This window comes from Terrapene carolina, unplaced genomic scaffold (genome assembly GCF_002925995.2).
Source record: "Terrapene carolina triunguis isolate 2854851 unplaced genomic scaffold, T_m_triunguis-2.0 Scaffold88, whole genome shotgun sequence".
NCBI classification, from domain to species: Eukaryota; Metazoa; Chordata; order Testudines; family Emydidae; genus Terrapene; species Terrapene triunguis.
This window is the reverse complement of record NW_020664439.1, coordinates 8,387,183-8,406,697: the sequence shown is the minus strand read 5'-3', so window position 1 is coordinate 8,406,697 and position 19,515 is coordinate 8,387,183. Positions and strand designations below refer to the sequence as shown.

The window sequence follows — 19,515 nt, the reverse complement described above, 5'->3', positions numbered from 1 at the left end:
TTTTTATTCTAGCAATTTTTTTCTTAAATAAAGGGGTATTGTGAAAATCACATTTTAAAATCTTCACGTGTATTATTAATGTCATCTTATATTCAAAGTAAAAGATTTTTAAAAATAAACTAATTTATTTCACATCATTTTTGTTTACTTTTTTGCATTTTACTATTCAGTTTATGGTTTCCATGTACTCAGACCAAGGCTGTTTACATTCCCCAATACAGGGGAATATTCTGTTCTTATTGGGTTTTGTAAAAGCTTTTGGCCCTCCCCACACACAGAAAAAGGCCATAAACTTAAAGTAATTGGCAATGTCTCTTTAATGAGCTGAAGCTTTAAAAATTATTAGTATTTGTGAAATTGTATTCACATCTTTTGAGCTCTGAACAGGATAGGTTTTTTTTTCTAGACTGATCCAGAAAATCACATATTTAACTTTCAATATTGAACTAAAGACAATGGGACTTAGGTACATGCTGAAAGTTGAGCATGTGCTGAATTGCTTTCCTGAATCAGTGTCTTAGTCTAGAACAATTTTTTTTACTCTTTATTTTTCTAGTTTTGTGTCATTTACTATTTTAAAGTTTCAGATTTATTGTTAGGTTCCATTTAAACAATAAAGTCTTTCCTTCAACAGCACTATCCTGTAGCCTGGGTAAATACCATGGTATTTGATTTTAAAGGACAGTTGAAGAGTGGAGACCTCTTACTGCACAGTTGGACATCATTTCCTGGTAAGGTTTGATTTGTAATCCTGGGATTTGCCGTATACCTTAGAGTACTCATGAGACTAAAGAAAGAAAGAAAGAAAGAAATAGTGGAGATATCCCATCTCCTAGAACTGGAAGGGACCTTGAAAGGTCATCGAGTCCAGCCCCCTGCCTTCACTAGCAGGACCAAGTACTGATTTTGCCCCAGATCCCCAAGTGGCCCCCTCAAGGATTGAACTCACAACCCTGGGTTTAGCAGGCCAATGCTCAAACCACTGAGCTATCCCTCCCCCCCAGAACATCATTAATTTAGGATAATGGAATATTAATTGTTTTTGCCTGCCATTATCACTGTTCCAAATAGGGAAAGAGAGAGCTAACATTATTATTGCATAAAATATGTCTATGTCCCCTCTGCTTTCCTTCTGATATTCTATGCAGTCTCCTTAGTCTGGTGTTTGTTAAACTTCTGTACAGTTTTCTTCAATCCTTCTTTAAAAAAATACCAAATTTCTTGGGGATGTTTCTTGTTTAGTTTGGAAATCCGTTCTATCCTTGAAGTGTTATCCATTACTGAATAAGGACCCTTTAAAAAAGGCAATGACTGTTATTTCTAGCAATTTATAATGTTTGCCATCTTTAAGATGCCATTATATTTTCATTGCTTTTGTTGGTTCAGATTCCTATGCCATAAAAAGCAGATGATTGTTTTGGTTAGAATGAAGAGTGGCACCTAAATTTCATATTGCTTTATAAACAACCTGTATATTTCAGTGGACCAAATGTTGTTATAATAAATTTCAGTCCATGTGGTTTTTATTAACTCAAAGTTAATTGCATTATCATGTCATATATATATATATATATATATATATATATATTACAGAGAATCTGTTCCGGCAAATTAGAGAGCTTAATCTACATTAATTTTGATCTATACATTTTTTTCTTTAATTAAATAAGGGCAGCTTTTAAATATTTATTTTAAAAATCATGCTAAAGATATTCATTCTGGATCAGATCTGCAGCTGGTGTAAATTGTCTTGGCTGGATTGAGGATCAGCGCTATGCCAGTTTATAGCTGCTGAGGATTTGGCCGTTTATTTTGTTTAATTCAGTAACCTTTTCTGTGGAAAATGGGAATTATAATGTGGTGGTTTATGCTGAACAAGCGAAGTGCATAGAATAGCCTCTGTCAGTAAATCCCAACTACTTATAATTGCCTCTGAAGTTTTGGGGAGACTTTTTATTCCAAGGATCTGTGTTTATAAGAAACTAATTAAACCTCACAACCCACCTGTGAGGTAGGTAACTATTATGCCTATTTTGTCAATGGGGAAAATGAGGTACAGAGAAATGAATTGCTCAAAGGCTTGCATTAAATAAGTGACAGAACCAGAAATAGAACATCCAAAGTCCTAAGGACATCCTTGTGCTTTCCTGACTTGTGCTGCTCTCTCCCATAAAGCCCCACATCGTAGTCACCTTCCATCTGCGTGAGGAAAACTGGACAAAATGCCCTTTTGAGCTTATTAATCTTGCTCTTTCATTATAGAAGCAATTCAGCAACACGAGGCACTCTTGTCTTCAGTGGCTTAGAACTCCTGTTAGATGCTGGGTCATTCCCACTTGGACAAAGTTATGGGAACCTAATCTATCCATGGGGCTGAAACTGCAGCTAGAGATTGGCATGCTATAGGGACAATTTTTACTGCCCACCTTCCATTTTCTGAAACAGTAACAAGTGGAAGTGTCATAAGAGCCAAGCTGGTTCTGTAACCTGTCTTCCTTTCAATGGATGATCCTCTTGGGCATCAGACATGTTGATGTTAGGAACAGATTGTGCCAGAGATCCATTGCAAAGTAGGAGAGAATCTGGCCCTCTGTGAACAGCTATGTATATTTTTACAATCAACACAGGAAGCAGTTTCTCATGGCATTGCTGCCTTATCCAAAGACACTTTGTACTATAACATAAATTGTTCTGATATTTTAGATGAACTTGAAGAAATGTTGAATCCAATGGGAACAGTACGAACTAATCCTTACACTGAAAATGCAACGGCTTTGCATATTAAATTTCAAGAATATTCAAAACTGCCTATTTATTACCCTCCCTTTGATAAGGTAAGATATAATACACTAAATAAAGAGAAGCCATGAATGCTAGTATATAAATGGCTATCTGGTATTTACTTTCTTCCCGTTTAACACTGGCTTTTGATTAAATCCACCCTTCCTGCCTTTTAGTTTACATATTGTAGTTACTAAAACTTGGAACATATAAGTAAACCTCAGTATTCTGGCTTCCATATCTTTAGAGAACATGTTGAACAGAATTTTTTAAACATTCTGCACTTCTAGTGCATATTGTTTTGAGTGTCAGAAAAAACACTGTCTATTTTTAATATTACAACTGCCTTTGACAATAATATATCACAGTTGCATTTCTGTAAACCTCAGTATAAACACATTCAGTGATATCAAACTGTACTTAATCAGGACTGAAAAGGATCTGACATTTCACGTTTAAGACTATATTTTATCCATTCTCTGTTCCCTTCAACAGTTAAAATCCTTTTCTGGAGAAATACACTTTTTATGTCTGTTTCTACACTGAAACACTTCTTTAGTTTGCTCTTGAACAAAATTACCTTTAGTTGTACTATACAATGTCACAGATACAAATAAGAATATCTGCCTAGGGACAGGAAGTATATGTAAGTGTGTGTTCAGAGTACAACTGATGCAAGTGTAAATACTAGAACAGCTAGTCTATTCACAAACCAGCCAATAAAGCTGATCCCAGGTGACAATAATAATATAAGTGCAGTTTCGCAGCACTAAGCAATTGGTACCATTTTCCTGACAGTAGTGGGAAATCTTATTACCGATTCCTGAAGAAGTTATTTCTCTTGTTTAAAAATATTTGGCAATTTTATCACCTTTTAATTATAATACTTGTTCTTTTTCTGTTAATTAGCTTGTGTACATTTATTTCAAAAAATATTTAAACTCATATGTATTTGTGTTCCTGAGATAATTTAGAATATATACTACCTTTACTAGTTAATATTTTTGTTTCTGTGTTCAGTTTTTCTTTTGTGCTTTTAATTACTTACAATTGAAAATTCAAATATTCAGGCATGTTCAAACATTGTCATAAATGTGGTCAGAGGATTTTATTGAGTGCAGTACATTATATAGTCACAGTGGTTTAGTGTGATAATACGACTGATAATATTCCCCTGTCTGTCATAACTCTTGTTGGGGAACTTTATCCTCTTCTTCAACTGTACCTGAGCAATTCTGTACATCAAACTCAGGGAAATTCTAGTGCTTTTATGTGAAGTGATTTCACAGCTGGTAGAAGAAAGGTTGCTGGAAGCACTCAGTATTGGAGAACTTAGATACAAGTACTTTTATGGTGGTTCTTGGTTGCTCAAAACTTTCTGCTGCTTTTAATTCTCGAGAGTTGAGTAATGTTTTGTAACATCAATGGGAAACTGAAAGCATCAAAATATTTTGCTTCAGATATTTAGTTCCAATATTGAGAATGAACTGAGATCAGAGCTGCTGAGGATGAATTGCTGAGATCAGGATGGTATAGTAATTAATCTTTTTGTGAAGCAATAAAGCTCCCCTCTTTGAATGAAGGCCCCTTTGGACCAAAGTGATGGAGACAATGGGCCATATCCTCAGCTGGCATTAATTATATTTGTAGCTACCTGTTTTATACCAGCTGAGGATTTGGACCCTCAATATTTGTTTAAATTTGCAAGTAAGATTTAGCAAATACATAATTTGTTTTAATTGTTCCAGTTTTCAGTGTTGGTTGAGGGCATTAGACAGAATACCCTTAATTAGATGTGTGATCGTGGTTTGAGAGTCACAGATCCTGAAGATGAAACTAACTCTCTCTCTCTGTCTCTCTGATTTATTTATTCATATATATATATATATGATCATAACATCAGTCCACCTGTTAGTAGAATATACAAAGATCCTCATTATAGATGCAAATTGATACTTCACTTTAGCCATCTTCGCTGAAGCAGCAGCTAATTATTTAATGTTGTTAATCATGTGTCTGCTGTAAATGTTAGACTGTATTTAAGTAGAATTAATTCAGAAGTCCACTGGAACTGAGTCCTGAGTCACAACACTAATCCAGATTTGCCTCATCTGCTCTCTAGGATCTATTTCTGGGCTGGGAAGTCGAGCTCTCACCACTTTTCTTGAGATGATTGTATCTTGTGTTTTATTTATTGTGTTGTGGTGGAGTTTATAGGTGAAATTACCCACAAATTGCATTAAAAGCATGTTAAGGTTGCAAAGTCAAGCGCTCAAAAGATAGGAAATGCCAGAATTAAGAAGGTTGGCTGTGCTGCTTGAATTCAGCCCTGCTATGCATACACATTGATACAGTCTTTAATTCCATTATCACATACTACTATTTCCACAGGGCCCCTTCCTTATTCAGTTCACAGAATGGACGGTGTTCAATGAATGACAATCTGATATTTCTTTTATCCTCATTGTTCAAATGTGGCATCATGCCTTATTTATTGCACACTGTTCAAATCCTGCTATGAGGACAAAATTATTAATTTCTTCATAGGCTCTTCTATAGCACTCATCACTGTATTATGAGTGCTTCACAAAAACTGATGGATTTCTTTTCACAACACTCCTGTGAAGTGAGAAGGTAGTAGTATCCCCATTTTACAGATGGGGACCTAAGCACAGAGAGAGAGTAAGGTCAAAAGTGTGCACTAATTTTGACTGCCCAATTTTAGATGCCTAGGACCTGATTTTCAGAGCACTTAGCATTTTATGGCACTTTATATATTCAGAGCAGAGCCCCCATTGAACGTAGTAGCCATTGTACGTGCTTAGCACTTCTGCAAATTAGAAGTGTCCAGAAAATGGAGGGAACACAGTGGCCACCTGTGAAAGTTTTGTAGTATGTGACTGGTTGAGCATCACATAAGAACTCAGTGGCAGAGGTAGGGATAGAATCCAATTCTCTAGGGCAGCATTCAGCAGCCTTAACCATAAGACCATGCTTTTCTCTTCCTGCAAACCCCTGTCTCCTTCACTAGTTCCCTTCCAGTTTCTGCAACAAAAGAGGCAGGGACCCTACAGATAAGGACTTTCTTCACTAAACTGCACTGGTTCATCCATTGCCCCCCCCCCCCCCCCCCGCCCCTTCCCCCGGCTCCTTGTATGATCTCAATCTTCCCCTTGCTTTTCCCTTTATCATACTAGCTTCCATTCACCCCATCAGCTCCTATTCCATTTTCTCCCCTCTCCCAACTCTTTGTTCCAAACTTCTCTCTCTCTCTCTCTCTCTGCTGTTGCCAGCCCCTGTCTGGCTCCTGTCCTCTCTGTATTTGAATCAGAGTAGCCTTGTGACTGCCAGGAGCAACAATTATAGGTAATGTCCTGCCATTGCAGCACTAGGCCAGAGTTTGCTCAGTACAGATAAAACCTTTGGAGAAGTTAGCTGCCAAACTCTAACAAGGCTCTACTGAGCATGTGCAAACTGAGGTGTGTTGTTTTTTGTTTTTTGTTTTTCCCCCCAAAGGTTTATAATTTGAGTGGGAGGTTTTCCATAGATGCAGCAAAAGGCCCATGCCTGCCATATTCCAAGACCACCCCCAAAGCATGAAGGTGCAAGAGCTTCTCAATAAAATGATAAAAATATTTTTAACATGGCCAAAGATGTATTTTCCCCTTAATTTCGCTCTGGGAAATGGCTGAACCATTTTTGCTGAAACTTTCAAAACAAAAAACTCAACATCAGGCAGAGACCCACTATTGAAAATTTCAACCCAAGCAATTTGGAAAAGTTGCATGCAACTGAAAACAGAATCTTATAATAGAAAGCATCAGGCAGCCTTAACTATAGGCACTGCTACTGGCTCCACCTATAATAATTGTACAGTGGATGTTGATTATACTTTTAAAGAAAGACTATGTATTTGATTGCTTCTATAAGCTGATTGCTGATGTAATCTTTAGATATTTTTAAATATGAAAAACATCTGGTTTGAATACACAGCTTTCTTATACTGAATACGGTCTATGAAGGAGAACTATTAAATAACCTAGAGAGGATAAGTTACCTGCTCATAGTTATATGCATTGTTCCACTGAGATGTGTCAATCAAAGCTTTTCTGGCTTTAAGTAAAAATATATATATATATAATATGTTGGGCAAGACATGATCCACTATCTCCTTCCCCTGGCTCAGGGCTGCCACCTTCATGGTGCCATTTCTAACTTTCAAAGTACTGTTTGTGCTTGGGTGCAGAATGGCTCAGGATATTTGTAAAGGAATAAGTGCTGTTGATTCAAATCCAGCCCAGGTCAGTAAAAACCAAATGTTGTTACTGTATGTTCAGTGAACTATGCAAAATAGGTTGGAGGTCTCAATCTAATTTGCAGTGGGATAGGCAGGGGTGAAAGTAAGTTAAAGGACTTACCGGTACGCTGGAGTCCTAAACAGGGGGTGTGGCCTCAACTGGAAGAGGCGGGGCCTCAACCGGAAGAGGCGGGGCCTTTAAATCAAGATTTAAAGGCCCCAGGGCTCCGGCTGCAACTGGGAGCCCCGGGACCTTTAAATCACCCCCAAGCTAACAGCTGCAGGGGCGATTTAAATGGCCCGGGGCTCTGGCCGGCGCTATCGCAGCGGAGCTCCAGGCCCTTTAAATCACCGGAGCCCTGCTGCTGCTACCCCGGGGCTCCGGCAGCCGGGCTCAGGCGGCAGGGAGCCCCGGGCACTTTAAATCACCGCCCGAGCCCAGCTGCTGGAGCCCCGGGGTAGTGGCGGCAGAGCTCCGCTGGTGATTTAAAGGGCCCGGGGCTCTGGCCGCTGCAGGGAGCCCCGGGCCCTTTAAATCGCCAGCCTGGGGAAGCCGGTCCGGCACGGCATACCGCCTCTTGCTGCTACGCCGGACCGGACTGGCTTTTACTTTCACTTCTGGGGATAGGTATCTAAATCACAGAACATCTCATACGATGGACACTACTTGACAATAATTTTGGAGGTGTTGAGCACTGAGCACAGCCACCAAAAATTGGGTGGACGTGGAAATTGAAGTACAGATTACTGAAGGGACAGTGTAGGGAAGCTGACATTATAGAAGATGTGTTTTGTGGATAGGTAGAGGGCATCAGTCTCCAAGAATATTAACTTGCAGCTTTTCACAGATTTAATTCACATGTATAATTGTAAAGATGAGGGGACAATATTGTACTTCCTTGCCCTGAAGTGGAACCAAAGAACATAGATTTATGCAAGGATACCATCTTCAGAGAACACCAAATTGCCTGAGAAATCCTTTTGCTTTAGGTGCATTCCACTAGTACTTGCATTTTTCACATGGGTAGCTGGTATGTAGCACTCCTTTGTGCATACTATACTGAGTTTTCTAGACCAGAATCTGTTTTTTATTAAATTAGCTATCTATATTCATAAAAAGACATTTTATGGAAGAGTAATAATACACATAAGGTTGTGATATAATATGATACATAAACACATTTGTATACCACACTTACAGTATAAAGAATTAACAAATATGGGTAAATAATCAGTTCTCTAACTAAAGAGAGAACTTTTGCTGTATCATTTCACCACTTAACCTTTATAACATTTTTCCTTCAAAATGTAGACCAATTCTTTATTTCAATCTAATGCTTAAACTATTATCCTTTTGCAGATACTTGAAAAGGCAGCTGAGATTGCAAAAAGCAGTGAGAATGCTGGTATGGCAGTAAGTATCCAACCTGAAAATAGCATCTTCAAAATTAGAAAATCCCAATATCCTATTTCTCTGTCACTTTATGCTTGTATTATTCTAATAGAAAATAAATATATGTATTCAGGTAACATTAAAACCCTCTAGGTTTTTTAGGTTGTTTGTTTGTAAATGACCACCCACTTTTGTGGGAGTTAGCATTTCCTTCAAATCAAGCATATATTCTTTGTATTGGACATTAGTCAGGCTACAGAGTGGACAAGGGATGCTGTGGCTGAATATATTTCATGGATTATACCTCATCCATGTCTGAAATTTGGTTTCATACAGCATACAAATGTAATTAATAGTTAGTTGTAGCAAGATAATCTGTCTGGTTGTCAGAAGCTTCCCAATACTGACCATTTTTGAGCTGGATTGATCTTTGACAACAATAAATTCCTTAATTTTTTGTATACCTGTGGAGTGGAAATATTTGATCTTCTGAAGGAGGTGAACAGTTCTGGAACAGAGGTTGTACTTTTTAATATGAAGTCTTTAACTTGAAATTGCTTTCTTAATACATACCTGCCTAATGTTGAGGGGAAAAAATAAAAAAAATACAGAAAACTACAACCCTGCTAGTTCTACAGTCTGTTACTGGAAAGTACCTGTTCTACTTACTGATCTACAGTAAGAACTGTATGATGTTTTAGAATACAGAAGTTAGTCAACAAGTACATCAAGTGTAAATAACACTGAATAGAGCACTTTAAACATTTTGTAGTGTTCAGAAACACTGAAAACTCATAACGTGTTTTGTTACAAGCAACTGAATATGTAAATGAGATTATCACTTACACAGCAGAATGTCAACTTGATGTTATTTGTAATCAAGACCTTTTATTTATTATCTTTTAGAAACATGAAAACTGCTTTCTTGAATAAAGCTTTCAGTTACAAAATCACTTTCTTTTCAAGACTTTCTCGTTTACTGTATATTTTGACATAAGCACAAAGTACATACTTTTCTTAGCTCACTAAACAAACATTTCAATTACACCAGCTATTTTAAGTCTGTTCTCTTAAACAATTTATTCTTAAATGATATTTTTGCTTGAAGATATTTACTTAAAACTTTTCAGCACAATGTAAGGCTCAGGCACTCATCCTTTCTAGTAAGAACTAAATTTGAAAGTAATAATGTATGTAGCATTTGAATTATTTTGTCAACTAGGAACTCTCTACGGAATGTTACTATGAAGTGAAACTGTTTACGATACATAAACAATATTGTCTTCAATTTGGCCTATAATTTTAACTGAACTTTTACAAGGAAGCAAAAAGGTTTTCATGCAAAAAGAATACCACTTAAAAAAATCTGAATCCACTCTAATTTCACAAGATCCAAGGAAGTTTCCATACTAATTGCTCAAGTTTTCAGGTTGCTTCAGAGCTTCATATAATACACAGTGAAAATAGATTATCAATGTCTTTGCACAGAGTACATCTTTGTCTAGAAGCAGGAACTTCTATTACATTTAATTATGTGTCTATATGGCTTTCAAATTATGGTGGTCAGCTTTATTTCTTTCCTTGCAGTTTGCATAGTAAGGATGCATCCTGTGACCAGTGTGTCTTTTAAATGAAGTTTTGTTCTTAGTAAACCTAATTTTTAAAAGTAATGTTAATTTCCAAGTTCTAGTAATCAAAGTTACGTTAACTTTTAACCTATGATGATAATTGACATAGGATAGTTAAGCACTGGAACAAGTCACCTAGGGAGGTTATGGAATCCCTGTCATTAGAGGATTAGAACAGGTTAGAAAAACACCTCTCAGGGGTGGTCTGTGTAGACTTAATTCGGCCTCAGTGCTGGGGGATAGTAGATGACTTCTAAAGGTCCCTTCCTGCCCTACATTTCTTTTGATTCTGCGTTAAAATGAGAATTGTGAGAATAAAACAAATCTGTATTAGAAAACATAATGTGTGTTAGTATTTACATACAAAACCAGTCTTTTTTTGTTATAGTTGGAAGTGCATCCTTAACATTTGATTTTAATTTGACTTTTACCCTTACAATGCCATGACACTATTTAGCTGACAAATAAATGGGAAAAATACTTGCTGTCAAAACAAGAATTCCCCCATTTAAATAGGAAAACAGCAATATCGCCATCTAGTGTTGTTTATCACAGAAGTATAATTTTTTTCAAATACTTTTGTAAATTGAATTTAGATTCTGCTGTATAAATATGTTCTACCATCACCAGAAATTTGAGGTCTGAAGTAAAAGCCTGATAATCATCCCACTGTGATCTAAGAAATGAATCCAGGTCACTTAATACTACTGTTCTTCTAATATAGCTTTATCATAGACTATTAGAGCAAGCTAGTCAGTCTGCATCCTGTATAACATAAATTTGGTAATTCTTGAACTTACTTTGCTAACTTTAATTTACCTAGGGTCGAGGTGGCAAGAAGTTCTATATTGAACTAAAAGAAATCATGGAAAGGGACCCCTTGACTCAACTATGCGAAAATGAAATGGATCTTATTTGGACTTTGCGGTATGACTGTCGTGAGAATTTTCCACAATCACTGCCAAAACTGCTGCTGTCTATAAAATGGAACAAACTTGAAGATGTTGCTCAGGTAAGGCAAATGGCAAAGGCAATGTAAAAATATGCCAGGCAAATCATGAGCAAAATTTTTCTTGTACACAGAAACATTGAAGTGTTGTGCTAAACTTTGGTTTATAAAAATAGGCATTTAGGCCATTGATTTCAGTGGAGGTTGGGAGCCTAAATACCTTTGTGGACCTGGGCCATAACTCTTTTGCTTTCAAAGAACCTATGTCTCGAGACAGATTTTAATACTAATTTAAAAGTTAAACATGAAAAACCAGTTCCCAAGCACTTGTTTCTCAAAAAACTTCAGGCAGATAGCGTGCTTGAATCCTCTCTGAGTTAACAAAGCTTTCAAATTACTTCTAAGAGGATGTCTCCATAATCCACCACCAATTGGAAAGGACAGTGGTAGACAAGCCCAAGGATGCAAAAGAGAAATAAGATTGACAGAGTTGGAGGGATAGCTCAGTGGCGGGGAGGGATAGCTCAGTGGTTTGAGCATTGGCCTGCTAAACCCAGGGTTGTGAGTTCAATCCTTGAGGGGGCCACTTGGGGATCTGGGGCAAAATCAGTACTTGGTCCTGCTAGTGAAGGCAGGGGGCTGGACTCGATGACCTTTCAAGGTCCCTTCCAGTTCTAGGAGATGGGATATCTCCATTAATTAAAAATAATAATAATAATAATTATAATAATATTAATCAATTAATTAATTAAATTAAAATTGTTTTATTCCCCTCCATGGTTTCTTTAGTTCTCTCCATGTCCCAGATTTAGGCCGTGATCCTAAAAACATACATCTGGTCAACTTTGAGCATGTGCCTAAGCATTTCCAGGATCAGGGCCTTGATTAAAACTGCAAGTCCAAAAACTTAGATTCAGATTGACTGTACTTTTTCAGATGGTAAAACCTTTGGAACTTTGTGAAAAACGGATTGTTCAAACCAGCTGATATATAGTTATTGAAGAGAATAATTAATTTTCAATTAAATATCTTGCTACAAAGTATAGTGTCACTCACTTCAGTGAGACTACTTGCTTGAGTAAGCTGTTCCTAAAGCTGCTATAGAGATAATTAGGGGCTTCAAGTTTTGATGTTAATATCAAACAAAGATTGCATTTTGCCAAACAAATTGAAACTAAAATGAGGATGACACAATGTCAGATATATAGGTATACGAGTCTGTTTTATTACTGTAATTCATATGTCTACGTTTTTCACATCATCCCAAATAGAATCCTAGTCCTGTAATGCTTGTTGAAAATAGGCAGAAATGTGTGTGATAGCTTTAGAATGAATCTCCTCAATTTGCATAGCAATGCACAATTGGATTCATGACTAAAAAACTATACTTTGTCAGTGTTTAATATTAGTGGAGTATATAATTGCCCTGAATTCAGTTGCTATATCCTCTGAGTTACTGAGATGAACTGGTACTTGTGGAATTCTGGTTTCTGAATGAAATGTTTATTTTTTCTGAGGTGATTATAATGTGAGATCCTCCTCTGTTATGGAGCTATCTAGTAATAGCTAGATAGCTATAGGCCATTTACATTTTTAAGTTGTGGAACGATGTTGTTTGTAACTTTGTATAGGAAAAGTATATGGATTTCATAGTCATCATAATATTTCTGTATCTCAGACTGATTTAAAAGTGTAAATGTAGCAAAAATAATGGATTTCTATATATTTTTTTGGAATTTTGCCTAGACCTTCTGTGTACTCAAAAAAGCTTACTATTGCAGTGGGCAGGGCAAAACTATACAGACCCAGACAGCTTTAACAGATCCAACACGCTATGTAACAGAGAACCAGATGCTCGCTGCAGTATGTCTGCTTGCTTTAATTTAAAATTTACTGTTACTGGAACCATGCATTGAATGGCATTTGTGATTTTAGAGACCATCACACTAAGATTGTATCTGTCATCTGTGGATATAATTGGCAGTATTATAGTAAGCTATCGTACTAACCTACCATACTAATAATTTGAAAGAGAAACTATTTACTTTTAAAATGTTTGTGCTAAAAATCAACTATATTTTATGGAGCATAATGATCACAATATAAACATGTGTTCCGATTAGTATCTGAATCTAATCTGGTACTCCACCACTTACTAACTATAAAACTTTTAAGCTTTTTTAGGAGACTGGGAAACCCATTCATCCACTATGTGGAAACCCCTTTTTCCCCCCCCACCATCACCATCAACAACAACTTCTGTCGACTTTACTCATCATGTGGCCCTTTTGATTGGACAGCCCAGTTAACATGTTGCCCCAGGGGCTAGGTAGCAAAGAGCCTAAGGAGAACATATGCACTATTCTGGAAGATCTATTTTCTTCCATTATATCCTTCTTTCCAACATGCCTTAAGTTACTCTTGAAGCTATTAAAGTAATTTGATTTTCACCCTCTAAACTTGCAGTTGAATGGTTTACAGCAGTGAACTCCAGACTAGTCATATGCATCACCCACTCATTCTTCACCCACTTGCATTCTTTTGTACACATGAATTCTCTCACATTGTTTATTCATTCCAATATGCTCTTGCATGTCTACTGTTCACTTAAGCTTTTGATTTGTTTTTATTTAGTATGTTAAGAATATTTAAACTGGTATATATTTACCCATAAAAATGAGAATGTAGGGAAGGGGCTTTGGGGTATGCTCACCACAAGTCAATGCCTAAACAATTGTAGGAAATGAATTGACAGGTCCACATTACTTAGAATATGTTTTTTATTTGAAATAAAGATGAGAGAAAAATAGATTAAATGACATTATGGCACTTCATTTTAAAAATATTTTAAAATAAAATGCCTAAGATAATATAGATATTTTAGCCATTTATCATGTATCTTAATGTGCACTTTCTGGAAGGAATGTGGTATTTCTCTTTGCTAATGTAGAGAAGGGGATGATTTGACAATTGAGTAATGTATTTGGCAACATTAGTAACCTATATTTGTGAGGAATACAAAATTCTTCTTCGAGTGCTTGCTCATGTCCATTCCATTCTAGGTGTGCGCGTGCCCACATGCACAGTCATTGGAGATTTAGCATTAGCGGTATCTGTAGGTCCAGCTGTGGTGCCCCCTTGAGTGCTGCGCCAACCCTATGACCTCTCAGTTCCTTCTTACTCCCGTGATGGTTAGTTGGAGTGCCTTTCCTTGCATAGCAAGGGCTAGCGGTTTTGTCTCTTCTGACTTTGAGCCTTAGGGCCTTGTAAATAGTAGTTTATAGTAGTTAGTGTTAAGTAGTTGAGTGTAGTTAGGAGTCAGAAGGTAAGAGTCCCAGTGGGGATTTCGCCCTAGGTGGGGCATGCCTTGGTCTCTGGGGTTTAAGCCCTGCGTGGACTGTAACAGACCTATGCCTGTAAGTGACCCCCACAGCAGCTGCCTCAAGTGCGTGGGGGAATCACATGTGAAGGACAAATGTCGTATTTGTAAAAATTTTCGATCCAGGACTCAGAGCAGGATATTTGTTTGCAGGCTCTCCTCATGGAGACTGCCCTTCGTCCGGCTTCCAAGCCATCCCGCCAACACTCGCCTTGTGCCTCAGTATGCAGCACGCCCCTGGTATCAGGCTCCGCCCCGCACTGCTCCCCATTGCCAATGTCCAGAAAGAAAACTTAAGAACCACGACTCCCTGGCACTGGGCAAGAAAAGCCATGGGGCATCGGTCAAAGGACCCAGTTTGGGCCGCCTTGCCACTCTGGAGCCATGTGGACATGCCACCCCAGTTGGGGCCCTTAGCCCCTTAAAGGATCAACCACTGACTCCCAGGAGTAGTACGGGACCCAAACTTCTAATGGCATCGATGCCTTCCCAAGCTCCCCTGGCGCTGAGGGAGCAGAGGCCTCTGCCTGCGCTGCCGGCACCATCTGTACTGCAGGAAGTGGCAAAGGCTCCCCACCAGAGCAAGCCACCCACTGAGGGGGCAGTGGAGCACCATCGATCTCCCAAAGTAAGGCAGTGCTCTCCATCTCTGCACCTCAGATCTCTGGCGTCGCAGCCCAGATCCTCTGGGGCTCGCCCTCAGTCACTGGCACCATGATCGTGGTCCCCGCCATCTCGACACGGATCGCCTGGGGGAGGCACCAGTCTCCATTCCATTGGCACCGGTTGTCCTCCTTGCACAGATCTTGGTCGCATGCCCCATGGGAGTGCTCTCCATCGTGATTCTGGTCCCCCCAGCCCTGGCACTGGTCCCCTCGATACTGGCACCGATCCTCCCACTCCAAACACCTGTCTCCGGCAGCGACGGTCAGCAGGCAGACACAGACATTGATGGCCCCACCGTGGTCACCGGAAGGGGATTCCTCTGGCACAGAAAGGCAGTTCAGCCCTCCGCCCAGACTCCACCGGTGCGAATGGGCATCTGATGCCGCATCAATGTCTACGGCGCCACCTTGGCAGCGTGGCCAGCGCAGTGGCCTTATTGGAGTGCCTGGGACATGCTGGTGATGATGATGCCCCTTTCACACCGCTCATCTGCTGCTGCCTCGGAGCAACAGCTGACCGCACCGGGCTCCGTGCATGAGACCTGCTCGGAGGTCGGGCTAGAGGAGACAGCACCCACCCCAAAACCACCCCTTTCCCCCATGAGGGATGATGACCCAGAGCCTACCCCGGCGGTACAATTGTCGTTCTCATCCCTGGATGAGGCAGTCATGGGGCCCTCGAGGGCCAGACGATTTTAAGGAACACCAGGCCCTGCTTCGACGGGTGGCCGAGAACTTGGGCCTAGAGGTGGAGGGGATGGGGGAGGGGATGGCAGAGCAGGTGGACACCTTGTTCAATGTCCTCTCCGCCTCTACCCCGGCACGTGTTGCACTACCAGTGCACGACGGGGTCCTGAAAATTGTCAAGACCCTCTGGCAAACCCCATCATCCATCCATCCCACCTCCAAAAGGGCCAAAAAGAAGTACTTTGTCCTGGCCAAAGGTTCGAGTACCTTTATACCTACCCACCTCTGGGCTCGCTGGTTGTCTCTGTGGCCAATGAAAAGGACAAGTAGGGGCACACTAGTTCAACTCCCAAAAATAAAGAGGCCAAAAGACTGGACCTTTTGGGGAGAAAAATTTATTCAACAGCCAGCCTGCAATTCTGGGTGGCGAACCATCAGGCCCTCTTGGGCAGGTACAATTTTAACTTATGGGACTCTCTCTGTAAGTTCAAGGAGTCCCTCCCTCAGGGTCTGGCCTAGGAATTCGGCACCCTGGTGGAGGAGGGCACTGAGGTGCTTTCTCCAGATGGCATGGGACGCGGTGGCTAGGGTGGTCATGGCAGCAGTGGTCATGAGGCACAGCTCCTGGCTTCAGACCGCCGGCCTATCCCAAGAGATGCAGACCGCTATCCAGGACCTCCCATTCGATGGGAACGGTCTCTTTTCAGAGTAGACTGATGTGAGGTTGCATGGGTTAAAGGACACTTGGGCCACCCTTTGCTCGCTGGACATGCATATGCCGCAGTCTGCACAGAAACAGTTCCGGCCACCGCGTCAAGGATCTGCAAGGAGAAGTGATAGAGACACGAGCTTTAGTCATCACCACCCTTCCTCCTCCCACTCACCCACACAGCCCCGTCCGGCCCAGCGAAGCATCGCGGGGGCCAGCATCCCGGGAGCTCATTTTGACGGTGCGCTTGAGAGCGACGCCCCAGTCAATTCCCCAGATGCACCTTGTTCTTTCCTCGACCGCCTTCGTCCCTACTGTTTAGTCTGGTCACGGGTCACCTCAGATCGCTGGGTGCTGGACATAGTATCTTGGGGCGTATACCCTGCAATTTTCAGCCGCTCCCGCACCGTGGTTCCCCATTCCCGGCCAATGGGAGCTGCTGGGGGCGGTGCCTGAAGCAACAGCCACACACACCCCTGCGCCCCTCCTTCCCGAGGTTCCACCGGCTTCCCGGAGTGGCGCGGGGGCAGGGCAGACAGGCAGGGAGCCTGCCCTGCCCCCGGTGCGAGTCGGGCCAGAGCCCGCCCCCCGAACCCCTCCTGCAGCCGACCCCCCCTGCCCTGAGCCCCCTTCTGCACCCTGCACCCCGACCCCCTGCCCTGAACCCCTGCCGCACCCCGCACCCCTCCTGCACCCCAACCCCCTGCCCTGAGCCCCCTGCCACACCCCTCACCCCTCCTGCACCCCCTGGGGGCAGGGAGGGGGCGGAGTTGGGTTGGGGATTTCAGGGAAGGGGTTGGAATGGGGGCAGGGAAGGGGTGGGAAGAGCCGGGGCAGGGGCGGGGCCTCAAGGAAGGGGTGGAGTGGAGGCGGTGCCGAGGGCGGCGGGGGGGGGGGGAGGTGTCAGTAAATGCGGCCCTCGGGCCAATGTACTAGTCCTCATGTGGCCCTCGTGGTCATTTGAGTTTGAGATCCCTGTTGTAGATCCTCCCCTTAGGCTGGGGGAGGTCCTTTCCGTCTGCCTGCCCGCTTCCCGGATCCCAACAGGACCAGGAACATCTTGGTGGATTACCTCAACAGGACTTGCTCATCTCTTCATGAGTGGTTGCTTCATCCGGAGGCGGTCAGCATAATTTTCCAGAGGTGGAGTACTCTGGGCAGAACTGGTGTTCTGTTCAATCCGGGGGATGGACAGGGCTTCCCTGTCAGACATCTTTCTCATTCCTTGGTCAGGGGCGCTGATGTATGCCTTTCCACCAGTGCCGATGATTCATAGAGTCCTTCTGAAGATCAAGCAAGACAGGGTGAAAATTATTCTAATAGCCCCCGCGTGGCCTCGCCAGCCCTGGTTCGGCACGTTGCTGAGCCTTTCAGTAGCCGCCCTACTGCATCTGCCCCCCTGGCCAGATCTGCTGTCCCAGAACCACGGCAGCCTTTTGCACCTGAACCTGGCGGTGCTGCACTTGACGGCTTGACTACTGCATGGTTAAGCGTGGACGAACAGGCATGCTCGTCCCGTGTTCAGCAGGTCTTGCTGGGTAGCAGGAAACCCTCCACTAGAGTGACTTACCTGTCCAAATGGAAAAAGTTCACATGCTGGGCCTCAGAATGGCGTATTCGGGCTGAGCAGGTCCCGCTGCAGGAGATCCTGGATTATCTGCTGCACCTCAAACTCCAAGGTTTGTCCCTGTCATCGATCAAGGTCCACCTGGCCGCTATCTTGGCTTTCCATCGTCTGTTCCAAGGCAGGTCGATCTTCACTCACGACATGATGGCACGGTTTTTCAAAGATCTGGAGTGTCTCTACCTGCGCATCTGGGATCCTGCCCCCACCCCGGACCTGAATCACTTGCTGTCGAAGCTCATGGGGCCTCCCTTTGATCCTCTGGCTTCCTGCTCTCTCCTAGAAGGTTTTGTTCCTAGTCACAATAACGTTGGCCCACAGGGTGTCCGAGATCAGGGCGCTTACTTCGGAACTGGCCTATACAGTCTTTTATAAGGATAAGGTCCAGCTGTGACCACACCCAGTGTTTCTGCCCAAAGTCATTTCTAGCTTCCTACTGGCCAGGACATATACTTACCCGTCTTTTCCAAAGCCTCATGCGTCAGATGAGGGGCACAGGCTATGCACCGTGTATGTCAGGAGGGCATTGGCCTTCTACGTAGATAGAATAAAGCTGTTCTGTAAGTCAACACAATTGTTCTTTGTGGTGGCAGACAGAATGAAAGGTCACCCAGTGTCTGCTCAGAGGATTTCATCCTGGATCACAGCCTGCATCTGCTACTGCTATGAGCTGGCAAAGGGGCCTCCGCCAGCGCTCCTGACAGCACACTCGACTAGGGCACAAGCGTTGTCAGTGCCCTTCCTGGCACAAGTACCAATCCAAGAGATCTGTAGGGTTGCTACCTGGTCGTCTGGCCACACAGTCACGTCTTATTATGCGCTTACCCAGCAAGCTCGAGACGACGCTGGCTTTGGCAGAGCAGTGCTGCAAGCTGCAAGACCATGAACTCCGAGCCCACCTCCATGGATACTGCTTGAGAGTCACCTAGAATGGAATCAACATGAGCAAGCACTTGAAGAAAAAATGGTTACCTACATTTCATAACTGTTCTTCGAGATGTTACTCATGTCCATTCCATTACCCGCCCTCCTACCCCTCTGTCAGAGTTCCCGGCAAGAAGGAACTGAGAGGGCATAGGGCCGGCGGCGCCTGATATACTGACGTATGAGTGCGACACTCAAGAGGGTGCCACAGCTGGCCCTACAGATACCGTTAAGGCAAAAATCTCAGACGACCGCGCATATGGATGCAAGTACACCTAGAATGGAATGGGCGTGAGCAACACATCTCGAAGAACAACAGTTACGAAAGGTAGGTAACAGTTTAAGATGTTGTTTCCTGCAAGCACTCATCCATGTGAATAGTTCCATTGAATTCAATGGGAGTTCTCATGTGCCTAAAGTTACTTATTGGGTAAGTGTTTGCAGAAGCAGGGGCATACTTCGCTGTCAAATATGTATAT

At 42.2% G+C, this 19,515-nt stretch overlaps 1 protein-coding gene across 2 annotated transcripts in view; it reads left to right on the top strand.

The window, feature by feature from the left end:
• PIK3CB (phosphatidylinositol-4,5-bisphosphate 3-kinase catalytic subunit beta) overlaps window positions 1-19,515 on the top strand; it is a 213,856-nt gene that overhangs the window by 147,288 nt on the left and 47,053 nt on the right. For both annotated transcript variants that reach the window (XM_026650133.2, XM_026650134.2), the window contains exons 10-13: window positions 635-731; window positions 2,704-2,834; window positions 8,439-8,492; window positions 10,923-11,111. In XM_026650133.2, coding sequence (XP_026505918.1) covers window positions 635-731; window positions 2,704-2,834; window positions 8,439-8,492; window positions 10,923-11,111 — 471 coding nt within the window. The remainder of the gene's footprint in view (window positions 1-634; window positions 732-2,703; window positions 2,835-8,438; window positions 8,493-10,922; window positions 11,112-19,515) is intronic.